At 40.3% G+C, this 16,515-nt stretch overlaps 1 protein-coding gene across 5 annotated transcripts in view; it reads right to left on the bottom strand.

Moving 5' to 3' along the window:
• Stim1 (stromal interaction molecule 1) overlaps window positions 1–16,515 on the bottom strand; it is a 170,165-nt gene that overhangs the window by 28,344 nt on the left and 125,306 nt on the right. For all 5 annotated transcript variants that reach the window (XM_034502754.2, XM_034502745.2, XM_076939265.1 and 2 more), the window contains one exon: window positions 1,010–1,121. In XM_034502754.2, the coding sequence (XP_034358645.1) occupies window positions 1,010–1,121 (112 nt within the window). The remainder of the gene's footprint in view (window positions 1–1,009; window positions 1,122–16,515) is intronic.

Here is a 16,515-nt window from a genome sequence, read left to right as displayed (position 1 = left end):
AACTACCTAGGTCACTTCTGCAAAATGTATTTTGTGTTATCACCATTCGTTCTATGAGCTAATTCTCAGTGACATCAGCAATGCCAGTATTTACTAATACTATCTAATAGTGTTCTGCTATTTCACATGTATACTGGCTGGTTTGGGGTCAATTTGACACAAGCTGGAGTCATTAGAGAAGAAGGAGCCTCAGTTGAAGAAAATCCTCCATGAGATCCAGCTGTAAGGCATTTTCTCAATTAGTGATCAATTCGGAATGGCCAAGCCCATTATGGGTGGTGCCATCCCTGGGCTGGTCATCTTGGGTTCTATAAAGAAGTAGGCTGAGCAAGCCAGGGGAAGCAAGCCAGTAAGCAGCACCCCTCCATGGCCTCTGCTCCTGTCTCTATCCCTGCTTGAGTTCCTGTCCTGACTTCCTTTGGTGATAACAATAATATAGAAGTGTAAGCGGAATAAAACCTTTCTTCCCCAATTAGCTTTTTTGGTCATGGTCTTTCACTGCAGCAATAGAGTCCCTAAGACAACCCTCACTGATCACTGAGTCCTCATAATAGACTTAATAAATCAGTTTTCTTTCTAAAAAATATACTTCTTTATTTATTTACTTGTAGTGTGTGTGTGTTGGGGGGGGTCATGTTATAGGGTGCATGTGTGCAGATCAATTTGTGGGAATCAGTTTTCCCTTTCCATCATGTGGGTTCCAGATTGAACCCAAGTCATAAGCTTAGAGACAAGAAATCCATTGAGCATGCCTTGCATGTACTAAGTAGCCAATAAATGGAAGCCATTGATATGATTCCCAGGAGTGATGAAAATTATTACACACGAGAACAAAACAAAGTGGCCTTCATGCATTATAGCAAGCACACAATAGATATGAGAAGAGTAGCTGGTTACAGACTCTGTTGAGGATGAAGCTTTACTGAATTGTCCAGAGCAACCTGAAGGCAGACCCACTCCCAGCCTGTTCCCTACACCCTCAAGAGAAAAATCCAGCCCAATTTCTAACCTTGGCATGGCATGGCCAGTAAGCTGCAACTTCCGGAAGGTTTCCTCATACTGTGGCAGCTCCACATACGTAATCAGCCACTGTATCACCTCATCCACGGTCCAGTTGTACACTGTAGAAAGACAAAGAAAAACATTACTCCAAAAATTTCTTTGATTTAGTTGTCCTTTCCTCCCTGCCCCCGTATTCCTTTTGAGTCTGAAAGATGACAGTGCTGAAGTAATCTATGATACTCTCAAGCAGTGTGCCTTAAGTTACACTTGCTGTTGTAGCCACACAGACCATGCACTTGCCATGTTTGTGTTCTTAACATTCCCATGTCCATAACACTGTAAGTATGAAAGGAGTAGTCCCTGTATGAATCTGCTTATATGAAGCTCTTTTTTTTTTTTTTTTGGTTTTTCGAGACAGGGTTTCTCTGTGTAGTCCTGGCTGTCCTGGAACTCACTCTGTAGACCAGGCTGGCCTCGAACTCAGAAATCCGCCTGCCTCTGCCTCCCGAGTGCTGGGATTAAAGGCGTGCGCCACCACCGGCCCGGCATCCATCAACTTTATATTTGAAATAAATATATTATGGAACATAGTGCCTGCCTCATGACTATAATCCCAGTTTACAAGAAGTTGAGGCAAAAGGATAGCATTTCAAAACCAGTCTGGGCTAGAGAGTGAGTATGAGACCTATTGAGATTATACAGATAGACCCCACCTCATAAATAAAATAAAATAAAATAAAATAAAATAAAATAAAATAGCTGTATCTTCTTTATGTCTCAATAAATTTAATTTTAAAATAGTTTTAAACTTAAGCATAGTGAACTCACCTATAATCCTAGCATTGGGGATACTGAAAAAGAAAGATCATAAATTCAAGGACAACTTAGCTACATAGTGAGATTGAAGCTGCCTCTATCTCAAAACAAAACAAACAAAAAAGCCCAAAATAATGCATGCATTTTTAGATAAGGACTGACATATCCCAGGTTGTCCTGGCACTCAAATGTAGCTGAAGATGACTGTGAACTTCTGATCCTCTTCCCTCACCTCTCAAATGCTATTACTGGTAGGTGCAACCATACTCAGTTTTTTGGTGTTAGGGTTCAAACTCAGTAACCTGGGTTAAGATCTAAACCCAGGATCTGGGTTAAGATCCTGGCTACATCACAGGCCAAGATAATGACTTTTATTTTAATTATTATAAATGTTATCAGTTCTGAGAACTACTCATCCAATTTAACCAAACTTTTATCATGGCCCACATAATGCCAAGCTTTCTAGAAGTTGGTTTCCAGTCCAAAAATTTAATAGCATCAGTGAAGTATAGACGAATGAAATGGATGAAGGACTGGAAAGATGGCTCAGTAGTTAAGAGCACTTGTTCTTGCAGAGGACCAGGGTTCAATCCCTCCATATAGGAAAATAAAACAAAGGATAGTAGGAGTTTATCTAAAATAATTCATTGACAGAAGCCACCTAGGAAAGGCTATGGCAAGCAAGTGAGTTTCCTGGAGATGGCCCACAATTTTGCATGGTTGTGACTGGTGTACTCTGGAGAGGCACAGTCCCAGAGACTTCTTCCCAGGATTGCTTCTTGCTGTTAATATGCCTTTCCTGCCATTATTACATAGTCTAATGATTCTTGGGCATCAGCCCACCCTATTGGGCAAATTTCCTATGGATCAAAATGAAGATGAACTTTCATGAATTAATGCTGTTTAGATGAATTAGTGACTATATAGAATTCCTGATTTGATTCAAATAATTTTAGGAAGAAAATTTAAAGAGATGGTTTTAGTTGTTTTGCCAGAAAGATAATAAAGTCAGAATCAAGAAGAGAAGGTACACCCTCCTCATAAAACAGTAAGTTAATGCTGCATAACAAGAAATGCAATGAGCCTTCATAAATTACACTAAGAAGAGAAATAGGCTTGGGGCAGACTTGTGATCAAGGAAAAACATTCATTCTAGGTCAGGTCCAAGGATGAGGCCACAGATGTGAATCATGACAAAGCAAGGCCATGTGAAACTGTGGCTTTGAACTTATGATGAGCTTATAGAATGAAACACTGTGTTGAACTTACTATCAACATCCTTCTGTAACTTTCTTTTTGTGTAACATTTTATCTATGAGGTAATTTTATAAAGAACTTTTGTATAAGAAGGTATAAACAGGCTAGCAAGAAGAAATAAAGTGTGGCTTTTTAGGGCCCTGGCCCATCCACCAAATGTATATATGAATATATGTCTGTCTGTTTATATGTGTGTGCATACATTTGGGTGTCAATATCTATGTGTGCAGGTCATGTGTATGTATATAAATATGTATGTGCACTTGTGAAACTGATGAAATTGGAATAGACCTGTGTGTGTGTGTGTGTGTGTGTGTGTGTGTGTGTGTGTGTGTGTGTGATTCACGAATCCAGAAGCCAAAGCGGTTTAACTAAGTCACTACTACAAGTTGGGTACTTTACAGTTATTCTCTTATTTGAAGCTTCTATGCAGAATTGCACTATCTAAGAGGCAGCCAGCAGCCACCAATGGCTATTTAAATCAAAATCTTTTAAAATTAGTTTAATAAATCCAGTCCATCAGTGGTATTAGTTATCCTTGAAATATCCAATAGCTATAAGTGATTAGTGGCTACCATGCTAGACATCACAAATTATACAACATTTCCAGTACTGTAGAAAGTTGTACTCCACAAAACTGGTCAAGATAGCTTACTATTTATAAATTTCAATTCTATATCTTTTTATTTTATTTTGAATAGGTAAAAGTAAAAACAGGGGTGGGGAGATGGTTTGCAGGTAAACCACTTACCACACAAACATGAGGACTTAAGGTTGGATCTCCAGCACCCACAAATGACAGGTGGGCATGGTGACCCACCTATAATCCTAGCACCTTGAAAGGCAGAGACAAGTAAAGCTCGCTAGCCAAACTGGCTCAATCAGTGAGCTCTGAATTTAAGTGAAAGACATTAAATACATAAAAGTGGAGAGTAATTAAGGAGGGCACCCAATGTCAATATCTGCCCTCTACACACATGTGAATACATATGCATGCACACCCACATACCCATGTGTGATGGCTAGTTTTGGGGCAACCTTACAGAAGATAAAGTCATTTTGGAAGAAGGAACCTCAACTGAGAAAATAGCCCCATGGCAGTGGTCTGTGTGACATTTACTTGATTGGTGATTGATGTGGGAAGGACCACATTGTGCGCTGTGCTACCCCTAAACTGGTGATGCTATATAAAAGAGCAGAATGAGCAACCCATAAGGAGCATGCCAATTTGCAGTGTTCCCTCAACTTCTGCTTCAGTTCCTGCTTCCATCCAGGTTCCTGCCTTGAATTGCTACTCTGAGTTCTCTTTATGATGAACTACAAATGTAAGCTGAAATAAACCCTTTCATACCCAAGTGCTTTTGGTCATGGTATTTTATCCCAACAACAGAAACCCAACTAAAACAGTATGTCTGCCCACAGACATGCAAAAACACAAATATGTAGGACCAGCATACACACACATATACATGCAAAAACAGAAGCAAAAAAAAAATATGGTTCATCTAACTATAAAAACAGGCTCTCAACTTCAGCGACAAATTTGTGTTAGTATTTATAATTAATAAAAGTAGTTATAACAGAAGACAATTGCCCAGGATTTTAGAAGATAGTGTCATGTATATCTTGGGGGAAGGGGTAAAGAGTCAGCTCAGGTATTAAGAGCACTTGCTATTCTTCCAGGACCTGAATTCAGTTCCCAGCACTCAAAGCAGGTTGCTAATAACCCAATGGATTCCATGGTAAAAGAAAAGATAGAATTTTCAGAAGTTGTCATCTGACCTCTACATGCACACTGTGGCACACACATGCCCATACTCACATACATATCGACATACAGCTACAAAAAGGGGAGGGGAGGGCTGGAGAGGTAGCGTAGTGGTTAAGAGCACTGACTCCAGAGGTCCTGAGTTCAATTCCCAGTAACCACATCGTGGCTCATAACCATCTGTAATGGGATCTGGTACCCTCTTCTGGTGAGTCTGAAAAGGGTGACAGTGTACTTATATACATAAAATCAATAAATAAATCTAAAAAAAAAATAATACTCTGAGTTTGTATTAGAATGAGTCACCTCTCCTTTGTTCTCAGATAATATGCTTCAGACCACACTAAATCCACCTCTAGGAGTAGAACACATAATTCAAAATGAGCCAACTAGTACATTCCATAATCCTGGACAAAGAGCTTATTTCTGAAATAAGATTTAAAGAAACAAAGCTCTAAGATTTTTGTTTATTGGCTCATAGGAGATTGTCTTGCATGTTGAGTCTTTTGGTATCCAGATGAACTGGTCCTGAACTACAATATTAGGAATCATTACATTAACAGAAACCATCACTTATATAGTACTGAATGATGATAGTGTTTAAGCATCTCAGATATTTTAACTCACTAATCTTTACCAATACCTCATGAAATAGTTATCCTATTTTATCCTTACTATAATGATGATGAAACTGAACCACTAAAAGATTATATACAATTTTCCCAAAGTTATCAGCTAGGAATTGTAGGAATTGGTAAGACCAAGATTTTGTCTCAAACAGACTGATTCTAGAGCTCATTCTATAAACCATATGCTATCTACCTTCCTTCCTTCCTTCCTTCCTTCCTTCCTTCCTTCCTTCCTTCCTTCCTCCCTTCCTTCTTTCCTTCCTATCTATTTATCTCACCTACCCATCCATCTATCCATCCACTCATCCATCCATCTCTCCTCCCTGTCTCTGCTGAAATCCCCATTCAGAGGCAAAGCAGAGCCAGGAGATGAATTTAAATGGTATTAAACCCCTGAGTCAGAGAATGCCTACTGAAGGCCCCTCATTCATATTTTAGTTTTGTACAAATTAACTTCCCTCTTTTGCTTACCTCAAATTGAGAAGAATTTCTGTCATAATAGAAGCCAATAAAAAATATTACCAAGTGATCATTCACAACATGGTAAATCACATAATCACCAAAGTTGAAGTACCATAGTGGCTTGTCTCTCCATATCATAATGTTGGGGTTATTTTAAATGGGAATCATAAAAATGATCTTTTAAAAATGATTTACATTCATGTGCTGTTCAGACATGTTTAAAGTTTATCTCTATTTATTATCAAAAGTTAATCTCTACTTGGTGTGATGGTTCTTGCCTTTAATGCTATTAGTCAGAAGGCAGAGATAGATGGTCCACATAGGAAGTTCCAGGCCAGCTAGGGATACACAGTGAGATGCTATCTCAAGAAAAAAAAATAAGAAAGTTAATTGCTATATAAAGGAGCAAAAGTAGACTTACTCACAAGGAGTATGTTCAAACCAATTGAGGTCAAATGAGATCATGATTTATTGTACAAATCATAGTTCACAGTAGCTTAGCTAGTGAGAAAGGGTGGAAGGAATGTGTCATCAGATGGCTCCCATAATATAGATATACTGAATTTAAGAGTCTGAGCAACTGAACAGAAGAAACAAGATACCATTTCATTGGATTTTTTTAAAGGTTTGAATAATGTATTGCTATTGTTTGTGATGTACATAGAGACTGGTGATAAGTGAACAACTTGAAAGACTAAGTCCTCTTTCCTGCATGTTAGTCCCAGAGGTTGAACTCAGGTTGTCAGGCTTGGTAGTAAGTGCCTTTTTGCTGAGATATCTGCTTTTCTTATCAGAGTGAGGAAGTACAAGCATGTGATCTAGTCATGTAGGAGGCAGAAGCAGGCTGACCACATATTTAAGACCAGCTGGATCTACATAATGTGTTTGAGAACAGTCTAGGCTACACAGTATGAATGTCTTTTAAAATATGTTTTTTACATTTATATATAAATTTTACATAGCAACTTAAGCCTAATATGAATACAGAGAGAGAGAGAGACCACTTAACTCAATAAAATCAGACATGAGAGCTCATGACTGCAATCCCAACATTCAAGAAGCAGAGATGGAAGGATCAGGAATTCAAAGCTAGCCTGTCAAAAAAGCCCCTGATAGATAGATAGATAGATAGATAGATAGATAGATAGATAGATAGATAGACGGACAGACAGACAGGCAGGCAGACAGACAATAGACAGGCAGGCAGGCAGACAGTGAAAAACAATTTTGATTGGTACTGCAGGTTCAAAATAAATTATCAGTCCCCAAAAGAAATCTGCACATTATTTGGTGTTGAAAACCACTGCTGTCAGCAAAAAGTCAAAATGTGTGATAGCAGAATAATTTGGTGAGATTCATCATCATTCTCTCTTTAGATCCATACCATACCTTTCAGAAGAGTATTATCTATTCCCTTTAATTGTCAGGGAAGAATAAGGATATGGGCCACATTGTAATCATTTTTGCTGTTATCAATGAGAATTTATTCACTCAAAGAATAAGTTTCCTAAGTGAAAAGTTCCAGAACTGTTCTAATTATAGCCTCCAAACAGCATCACTAAAGCTTCATTTCAAACGCTCAGCTTTCTAGCTGGAGAGATGTTCAGTAATTAAGAGCACTGGCTCCTCTGGAGAGTACCAGAGTTTGGGTCTCAGCACCCTAGCTCACAACTGCTCATAAACTACAACTCCAGAGAATCCAAAAGTATTCATTGAGCAGCCACATACAAATGCTTGAGTGCACGCACTCACGCGCGCCTGCGCGCGCGCATACACACACACACACACACACACACACACACACACACACACACACACACGCACACGCACGCACGCACGCACACGCACAGTGTACTGGGGTAGGGGATAGGAAAATTGGCGACTCAAGGTCATCCTTGGCTGTGTAGCAAATTCAAATCTACCCTGGACTACATGGAATTCTGTCTCAAAACAAAATTTAAAAATGAAAAAATAAAATTGGTTCATTTATCTAAGTACTTCTGAAATATCTGTCAAAATAATTCTATCCCTTGGGAGTCTAAAGCAGGTGGAGTTTCAGGCTACCTGTTCTAATAATTGTTGTTGTTGCTGTTGTTTTTGTTTTTCAAGGCAGAGTCTCTGTATAGCCCTGGATATCCTGGAATTCACTCTATAGACCAGGCTGGCCTCGAACTCATAGAGATCCACCTGAACAGCATGTGCCACCACTGTCCAGCTGCCACCCATGCATTATAAAGAGGCCCTATCTTTAAAACAAGAAAACAAAAACTCAGCTATTCCTCTAATTGGAGACATAACCATACCCATGCTCTTTTTCTATCACTCTCACATGAACTACAGAGTTGGCAATTTGAAATGCATCCCTTTATGCTCCTGCTTCCACTAAAATATGAACACAAAGCCGAAAACCATGAAAACATCTTGAACAAAGCAAAGTTGAAGGCAAAACTGATTCCATCTCAATGCCCTCAGAAGCCTCTAGCGCTTAGGACAAAAGCTCTAATGTTGAGTGGTTCTGAGAGTAGCTCAGACCATCAGCAGGCACAGGAGGTGAGAGGAAAAGGTGCCAGGAGAGGAAATGAGGTAGGTAGGCAGGGATACTGAATGTGCTCTAAGAATGCTCCTAGAAGACAAGACACTAACAAAGGGTCTCCAGCAGTCACTGCTTGGCTGAATGTCTAGTTCTCAGTCAAAAATACATTGGAATAAAAGAAAAATTAATTTCCAAGAGAAACATTCAACCCTATGGCTTGAAAAGGATAATGGACACAGTGTTAAGAAAAATACTGAGGAAAGTAGAATGAATTAGCTATTATTACTGGAAATGAAAATATATCCTAACACATTACCACTGTAGTCATTTACTGTAGTCTGGAATGTCTGGTAATGAAGGGATAAGATAGCAATACACATGAGGCAGACAGACAAGTGCCAGCCTGTAAAGTACAGAAAACAACACAGCCCTGTAATTGTGCCAAGTGAGCTTGGCCTCATCCAACACAAAGAGGCCTTTCTGCTTGGTACGTAGGGTGGAAGGAAGGTACCTTTTTTGTTGTAGAAAAGCCTGAGGCCAGCGGTGCTTCAAGGGCTTTTTGTCTACTAAGAAGACGCCTTAACACAAGCCTGGGCATAGATTCTTGGCATGTTCTAATCAGCACCCTCCACATGGAGACAGGAAAAAGTCACTCTAGACCAGTGGTTCTCAGCCTCTGCATCAATGACATTCTGTTGGGGTTATCTTTATTGTAGGGGCTGTGTTATGGATCACTACAGGACATTTAACAATATCTCTGCCATGTACCCAGTATATGCCATCAACAATGCTGTTGTTACAATAAAAATATCTATCTTCAGGTACTGCTTATTATGTCCCTCAAAAGGCAAAATTGCCCGCAGCTGAGAACCACTGCTCTAAATACTGCATTGAGGCAGAGGTTCTCTAAAAGGATCACTGTACCCCAATCATGGCTTCTGACCAATCACTCCCTATACAGCTAAGTTACAGGGGAAAAAAATGGCTTCAGTGTCATGCCAAACCTCAAGGCAATGTTTTATTTGTTTGTTTTTAGCTCTATGTATTATTCAGTTACCTAGGTAGCAGCCCCATCTAGGCAGGGCTTGTCAGCATGGTGTCATCCACCTAAAGTCACTGCAAACTGAACAACATAAGCCATAATGAGCTGTATCCTCCATGTTATCTGTATCTCTGATAGCAACTCTGAGTTCCAACATGATCTTCTGAAACAGTCTGAGACACCAGAGCCTCCTAGCCCTAAAATTCAAGCACCTAAAAGTTAAGTCTTGTTGTACTTTCTCATTCCAGGTTTTTGTTATTGTTAGTGTCTTTGTTTTGTTTGGGATAGGATCTCATATAGCCAACATAGGTCCTCATACTTGCTATGAAGGATAACTTTGTATTCCACTTCTGAGACTGATAGGATTATAGACATGCACCATCAGGCTCAGACTGCATTCTCAGTTCAAAAGAGAAAAAAAAAGGAAAGAATCTTTGGGCTAAGGAAGGAAAAAGGCCACACACACCAAGTATAGAGTGACTGCTGACAGTAAGAGACTACAGAATTTGGCAAGAAGAGTTAGAAGAGATCTGGTACAGATTACAGATGACTAACATGTCCAAACCCCAGGAGGACATTAGAGCAGGAAATAGTATCCTAAAACCATACACTTTACCAAAGCTGTCTGTGTGATCTCTAGAATATCAAAGACATCACCTATAGGAAAAATGATGAACAATGCTACATAGAATAAGAAAAGACAAAATTCTTAGAGGTTATGACAATACTCAAAAGAAAGATATACTTGCAGATATTGGGAGAACATTCTTTATTGAATATATATAGTGCCACTGGTAGGTTCTCATGTTCCAATAGATAGCCCCAATGTGTGTGTGTGTGTGTGTGTGTGTGTGTGTGTGTGTGTGTGTGTGTTATTAAAACAAACAAGCATGAAGTTAGAAAATCAAGCATTAGAATCAGAGGAGCTTAGGAAGGGGGAGGACTACATGAGAGCATATTTCATTGTATGCATGTAAAAGATTCTCAAAAATAAAAAAAAAGTTTGAAAAGAAAGCGAGAATCTACAAGAAAACTGTCATCTCCAATCTTTTTCTTTGTTTTTGGATAGGTTTGGTTGTTTGGTTAATTTTGTTTTTTGAAACAAGAGAAACCTGGAGCTTCCACTATCTGCAATCTCATTATGTAGTTAAGGCTGGCCTTGAACTCCTGATACCAGTCTCCATTTCCCATGTTCTAGGATCACAGACATGACTAGGCTTGCCCCTGCTGGCTTTGTATTATAAAATATATAACATAAATTAGAAGCTCGCCGGGCGGTGGTGCACGCCTTTAATCCCAGCACTTGGGAGGCAGAGACAGGCGGATTTCTGAGTTTGAGGCCAGCCTGGTCTACAGAGTGAGTTCCAGGACAGCCAGGGCTACACAGGGAAACCCTGTCTCGAAAAACAAACAAACAAAAAAAAAAACAAAAGGAAGGAAGGAAGGAAGGGAGGGAGGGAGGGAGAAAGAAAGAAAGAAAGAAAGAGGAAGGAAGGAAGGAAGGAAGGAAGGAAGGAAGGAAGGAAGGAAGGAAGGAAGAAAATTGAGTGGGCTGGAGAGATAGCTCAGTGCTTAAGAGCACTGAGGACCTGATTTAATTCTCAACACCCATATGGTAGTTCACAACTGTCTGCAACTCTAGTTCCAGAGGACCTGACACCCTCAGACAGACAGATATGTGCAGGGAAAACACGAATGCATATGAAATAAAAATACATTTAAAAAAACAGCATAGTCAGAATTTGGGTAAACAGAGATTCAGATCCATCAAAGAAAAAAATAAGAAGAGCAATATCCAGAACTACAAAGTGTGGGTCTTGCAGAGAACTCAGATTCCAGCTCATCTGGAGTCCAGGGTCGTGCATAAAGACAAGGAAAGTAAGAAGCTGCTGAAGCTAAATGATAAGTTCTTGAAAGTAGGTCATCTCTAACTCAAGGGCAATTCATGGAAGTGATTATTAAAAACTCCTCTACTTACTACAACCCACTCCAGGACCGAGAAATACAGGAGAATTCAGAAGTCACAGATCCTCTGGTGCTTAGGATTCTGAGGGGAAAGGCAAAAAGGCAGTCTAAACCGAGTCCATGAGGTGGCTCAGCAGGTAAAAGTACCTGAAAATCACTGCTATCAAGCCTGACAAACTGAGTTTCAGTTCCTGGGGCTTACAAAGTGAAAGGAAAAGAGCAACTCCTGCAAATCATCCTCTGACTTTCTACACATTAAAATAAGCTAGCATTGCAGTCTCATGCTGTTAACCCTGGCAGAGGTAGATGGCTATCTGCGAGTTCAAGGTTAGCCTGGTCTACATAGCCAATCCCAAGGTGGCCAGGGCTACATAGCAATAACATGTCTTAAATACAAATAAATAATATAATAAATATATGAAAATGAGAAAAGCCACAATAAAAACATCAAGTGGTGATAAAGTACAATTAAGAAAAATTAAGCAGTAAGAGAACAAATGTAAACAGAAAAGTCTTTTTAAGGAAGGAAAGGCCTCTCTGGTGATGTGACGTTTGAGTAGAAAGTGAAGTGAAGCTGTGAGTCATTCGATACTTGGGACAAGGGCACATCAGTGGAAGGAACAATAAGGACCCCTCCTAGCACTTCAGCTACAGCTATCCTCCAGGGATGCACCAAGGCACATCCTGGGCTTTGGCCAATCTTTCCTCTTGCCAGGAAAAGAATAAGCAATAAGAAATGAGCTCCTGAGTCAGTATGTTTCCCACAATGGACTTGTGGCGCCTGTAGATGAAGCCCTCATCTACTTCTGTGGTTTCAAGCCCTCATCCCAAGAGAACAACGTCTATTAGGGGAGTTGCCAAACCCTTTTTGAGTCTCTTCACACGGCTATTAGAGCATTGGCTGGTCACCTAGTCAACCTCAGTTAGTCATTTGGTCTGACAGTCAAATATGGCCTGACAGTTACAAATCTGGGGTTTGTAATCATGTGCCTTGAACCAAACGTCACTTATTAAATGTAAGATCTCAGTCTCATTTTTGTTACTTATGTAATGATGACAAGTAGAGTTTTTAGATAGTGTGGTGAAGACATAAGGAACCTCCTTTCCTATAATAAGTGCTAAAGAAATAGTGGCTGGCCAACAATGGTGGTACAAACCTGGGATCCCTGAACTCGGGAGGTGGAGCCAGGAGGATCAGGTATTCAAGACCTGCCTCAGCTATATCTGCTATTATCACCATTTGTTCAATCACTCATTCATCAAGCTTTCATTAGTATTCCCTGTAGAAACTGCTAGGGTGTATTATGACTACAGAGATGAATCTTCATGAACTCCATCCTTAAGAGCTCTCTCCAAAAGAAGATGTGACAGCAAATGAACAACTATGACAGTATGGTAAGTGCTCTCTTTGAGAGATTAGGTGATACAGAGGCTCAGAGAGAGAGAGAGAGAGAGATGGAACTAGTTGACAGAAAAGGTATCACAAAGCTTACTTGTAGGCTAACTTAAAAAAATTAATGGAAGGGGCAGTAGAGATGGTTCAGTGGTTAAGGACCCTGCTCTTCTAGAGGAATTAGGTTCATTCCCAGCACTCACATGGTAGCTCACAGCCATCTGTAACTCCAGTTCCTTCTCTGGATATCTGACACTCTCTACTGGCCTCTGTGGGCTCCAGGCATACACATGGTACACAGCCATATATGCAAGCAAAGCACCAATACACACAAAATTAAAAAAAAATTAATTTAATTGAACAACAACTGAATTTTCTAGTCTATTCTATGAGTAAACCAGCTATACAATCCTCTGAAAGTGGCTCTTCTTAAAAATGGGATATAACCTGGAGCTAGGTTGTCTAAGAGGTTCCCTTCCTACTGCCAGTACCTGGGAAGCTTAGTTTCCTAGTATGATGTCAATATCAAACCCCAAAACATCATTGTAAAAATATCTGGGCCTTGGGCCTAGGCCTCCTGTGTCAGGCCCACTCCACTAGGTTATTATGCAAACCTCTGGTCTATTAAACACCATGAGGACACACTATTAAAGGCCATATACAGAACTACAACAAAGTGCAGAGAAAGTCAGGTTAGAGAAGCATTTGCAGGGCAGCTGCACAGCAGCAGAACAACCTTGGAGTTTTGGGATGTGAAACTTTAAGATGGGACAATGGTAGAAACAAGGACAAACTATTGACTTCTTTCCTCATCTGGGCTGATTTCAGTACTAAGTGTTAGAAAGTGGGATCATATAAGATGCTGACTTGAAACAAACTAATAGGGAAATAGGCAGGGTAACAGATTGTAATTAACGTGTTGAGTGCTATGATGAGATAAACAAACTTAAGAGGCCATGGGGACACAGCACACATTATCTAGACTGTGGTTTTCAGGAAAGATTCCAAAAGGAGATCTCCAAAAAGAGAATTCCAAAAAGAGAATGTTTATTTGAAGTCGGATCTGAGGTAGCCAAGAGTGGCCTCCAAGTCTCTACATAGCCAAGGATGATTTTGAACTCCTAACTCTCCTCCCCTATCTTTTAAAAGTGCTTAGACTTACAGGAATGTGTTGTTATACGTGATTCACATGGTCCATGCTGAGCATAGAACCTAGGGTTTCGTGTATGCTAGCGCTAGCATACTACCATTTGAGACCACTTTTCTTTTTGAAAGAGGGTATCTCTATGTAGTCTTGGCTATCCTCCTGGAGTTCACTATGTAGACAAACCAGGCTGAATCTTCTGTCTCCTGAGTGTTATGACTTTTTTTTTCAAGACAGGGTTTCTCTATGTAGCCCCAGCTGGCCTTGAACTCAGAGATCTGCCTGCCTCTACCTCCGAAGTGCTGGGAATAAAGGCAAGAATTACCACACCCAGCAGTCCTTTTTTTAAAAAGAAAAGAAAAGAAAAGAAAAAGGAAGGATTTCATCATGTAGACCAGGCCAGCTTCCAATTCAAGTCAATTTTCCAGCCTCAATCTTCCAAGTGCTGGCATTAGAGGTGTAAAACATACGTGCCTAGTAATGTATTTTAAATTTAAAAACACAAGTCAAGGCCTGGGGATATAGCTCAATGGGAGAGCACTTTCTGGGTTCAACCCGCAGTACTTTGAAAAATAAAATAGTCAACAATGAAAAGAGGCACAAAAAGATACACTAACTATAACAGGGTGGGGGCCCTATACCTGGAAGTAGTGGGAACCTGTAGGTGTAGCTTAGCAAAGGGAAGTTTGGCCATTTGTGATATATGGATATTAGAAGCCCAAATCACTTTATCATACACTCCCTCTTTGTTTTCCAGTCACCACAAAGTAAATAGTTTCCCCTGCCAAGTAATCTCTGCCTGAATGGAACACCTTACTACAGACCAAGGGAAACAAGGCTTCTGAAATTGAGAGCCAAACAAAATCTTCCAAACAAAATGTATTCCTTTCAGTCTCTGCTCCCATCCAGCGACCACCCCACCTAGGGATCCATCCTGTCTGCAGACACCAAACCCCAACACTGTTGCTGTTGCCAAGAGGAGCTTGCTGACAGGAATCTGGTGTGGCTGTTCCTTGGGAAGTCCAGCCAGCAACTGACCAATGCAGATGATGTAGATGCCTGGGGCCAACCATCAGACTGAGCTCGGGGACCCCAGTCAGGGAAGCTGGCAGAAAGACTGGAGGAATGGAGGGGGATTGCAACCCCATAGGAAGAACAATGTCAGATGGCCAGACCACCCAGTGCTCCCAGGGACTAGAACACCATGTACAGGAATGGATCCATGATGCCAGATACATATGTAGCAGAGGATGGCCTTGCCTGACATCAATGGGAGGTGAAGCCCTTGGTCTTGTGGAGGTTTGATGCCATGTAGTGTAGGGAGATGCTGTAGTGATAGGGTCAGTGGGTAGGGGGGCACTCTCATAGAGGCAAGGGGAGCGGGAGAGGGCAGATGTGGGATGGGGGTTTGTGGAGGGGTAACTGGGAAGTGGAAGATCATTTGAGATATAAACAAATGAAATAATTAATAAAAGAAAAAAATGTGTTCCTTTCTTGGTAAATGATAAACTACACAGCCAGAAACATAAGGTTAAGTAGACTTAATATCATCAGTCAACGACTTGATTGGCATTTTTACACTAGCCAATAGAATATTTGTACCGATGAGCGTGTGCACATGACTTAAGTTAGGACATAAAAAGGAAAAAATATTTATAAACCAGTAAAGGATTCAACTGAATATGACAGTATTCAACTGTAATGTAAGCACTATGGAAACTGAGGCAGAAGAATCATGAGTTTGAGGGCCCTGGCTATATAGCAAGTTTCAGGCTAGATAACACAGGTAATCCTAGCATTCAAAAGGCAGAACTACAAATATCTGGGGCCAGCCTGTAATAGACAGTGAGTCTTGAGCCAGCACTGAGACACTGACTCAATGAATAGGCTGAAGAATGACTGAGGAAGACTTAAAATGTCAGTCTTTGGCCTCTATACACTTATGCATATTCACACACACACACACACACACACACACACACACACACACACAAACATGCATATAAATTCTATAAATTCATCTCATACACAGACATACAGAAAAAAGATGGTAAAGGATTCAAATCAGTGATTTCAGCCTTCATATTAAAAAGCTAGGGAAGAGAAAGAGAGAGAGAGAGAGAGAGAGAGATATGAGTTATTTCACAGTCTCACAGTCACAGGGAACAGTGATTTATGCCTGCAATCCCAGCACTTACTCAGGAGGTGAAGGCAGAATGATCAAGAGTTAAAACCAGTCATGGCTATATGACAGTTTGGGGCAAGCCTGAACTATAAGATGCTGTCTTAAAACAAACAAACAAATGCCTAAGATTTAAAAGGTACTCCATCAAAGAAGATCTATGAATGCCAACTTATATATATGAAAAGATGCCTAGTATCATTAGTTATTAAGCAAACCATAAACTAACACCAAAATAAGACACCACTACACTATGCTAAAATTGAACAGACTAGTAACAACTAATATTTGCAAGGAGACGGGGAGCTGAGAGTCTCATACA

This window comes from Arvicanthis niloticus, chromosome 1 (genome assembly GCF_011762505.2).
Source record: "Arvicanthis niloticus isolate mArvNil1 chromosome 1, mArvNil1.pat.X, whole genome shotgun sequence".
Lineage (NCBI taxonomy): Eukaryota > Metazoa > Chordata > Mammalia > Rodentia > Muridae > Arvicanthis > Arvicanthis niloticus.
This window is presented reverse-complemented; position numbering and strand designations above follow the sequence as displayed.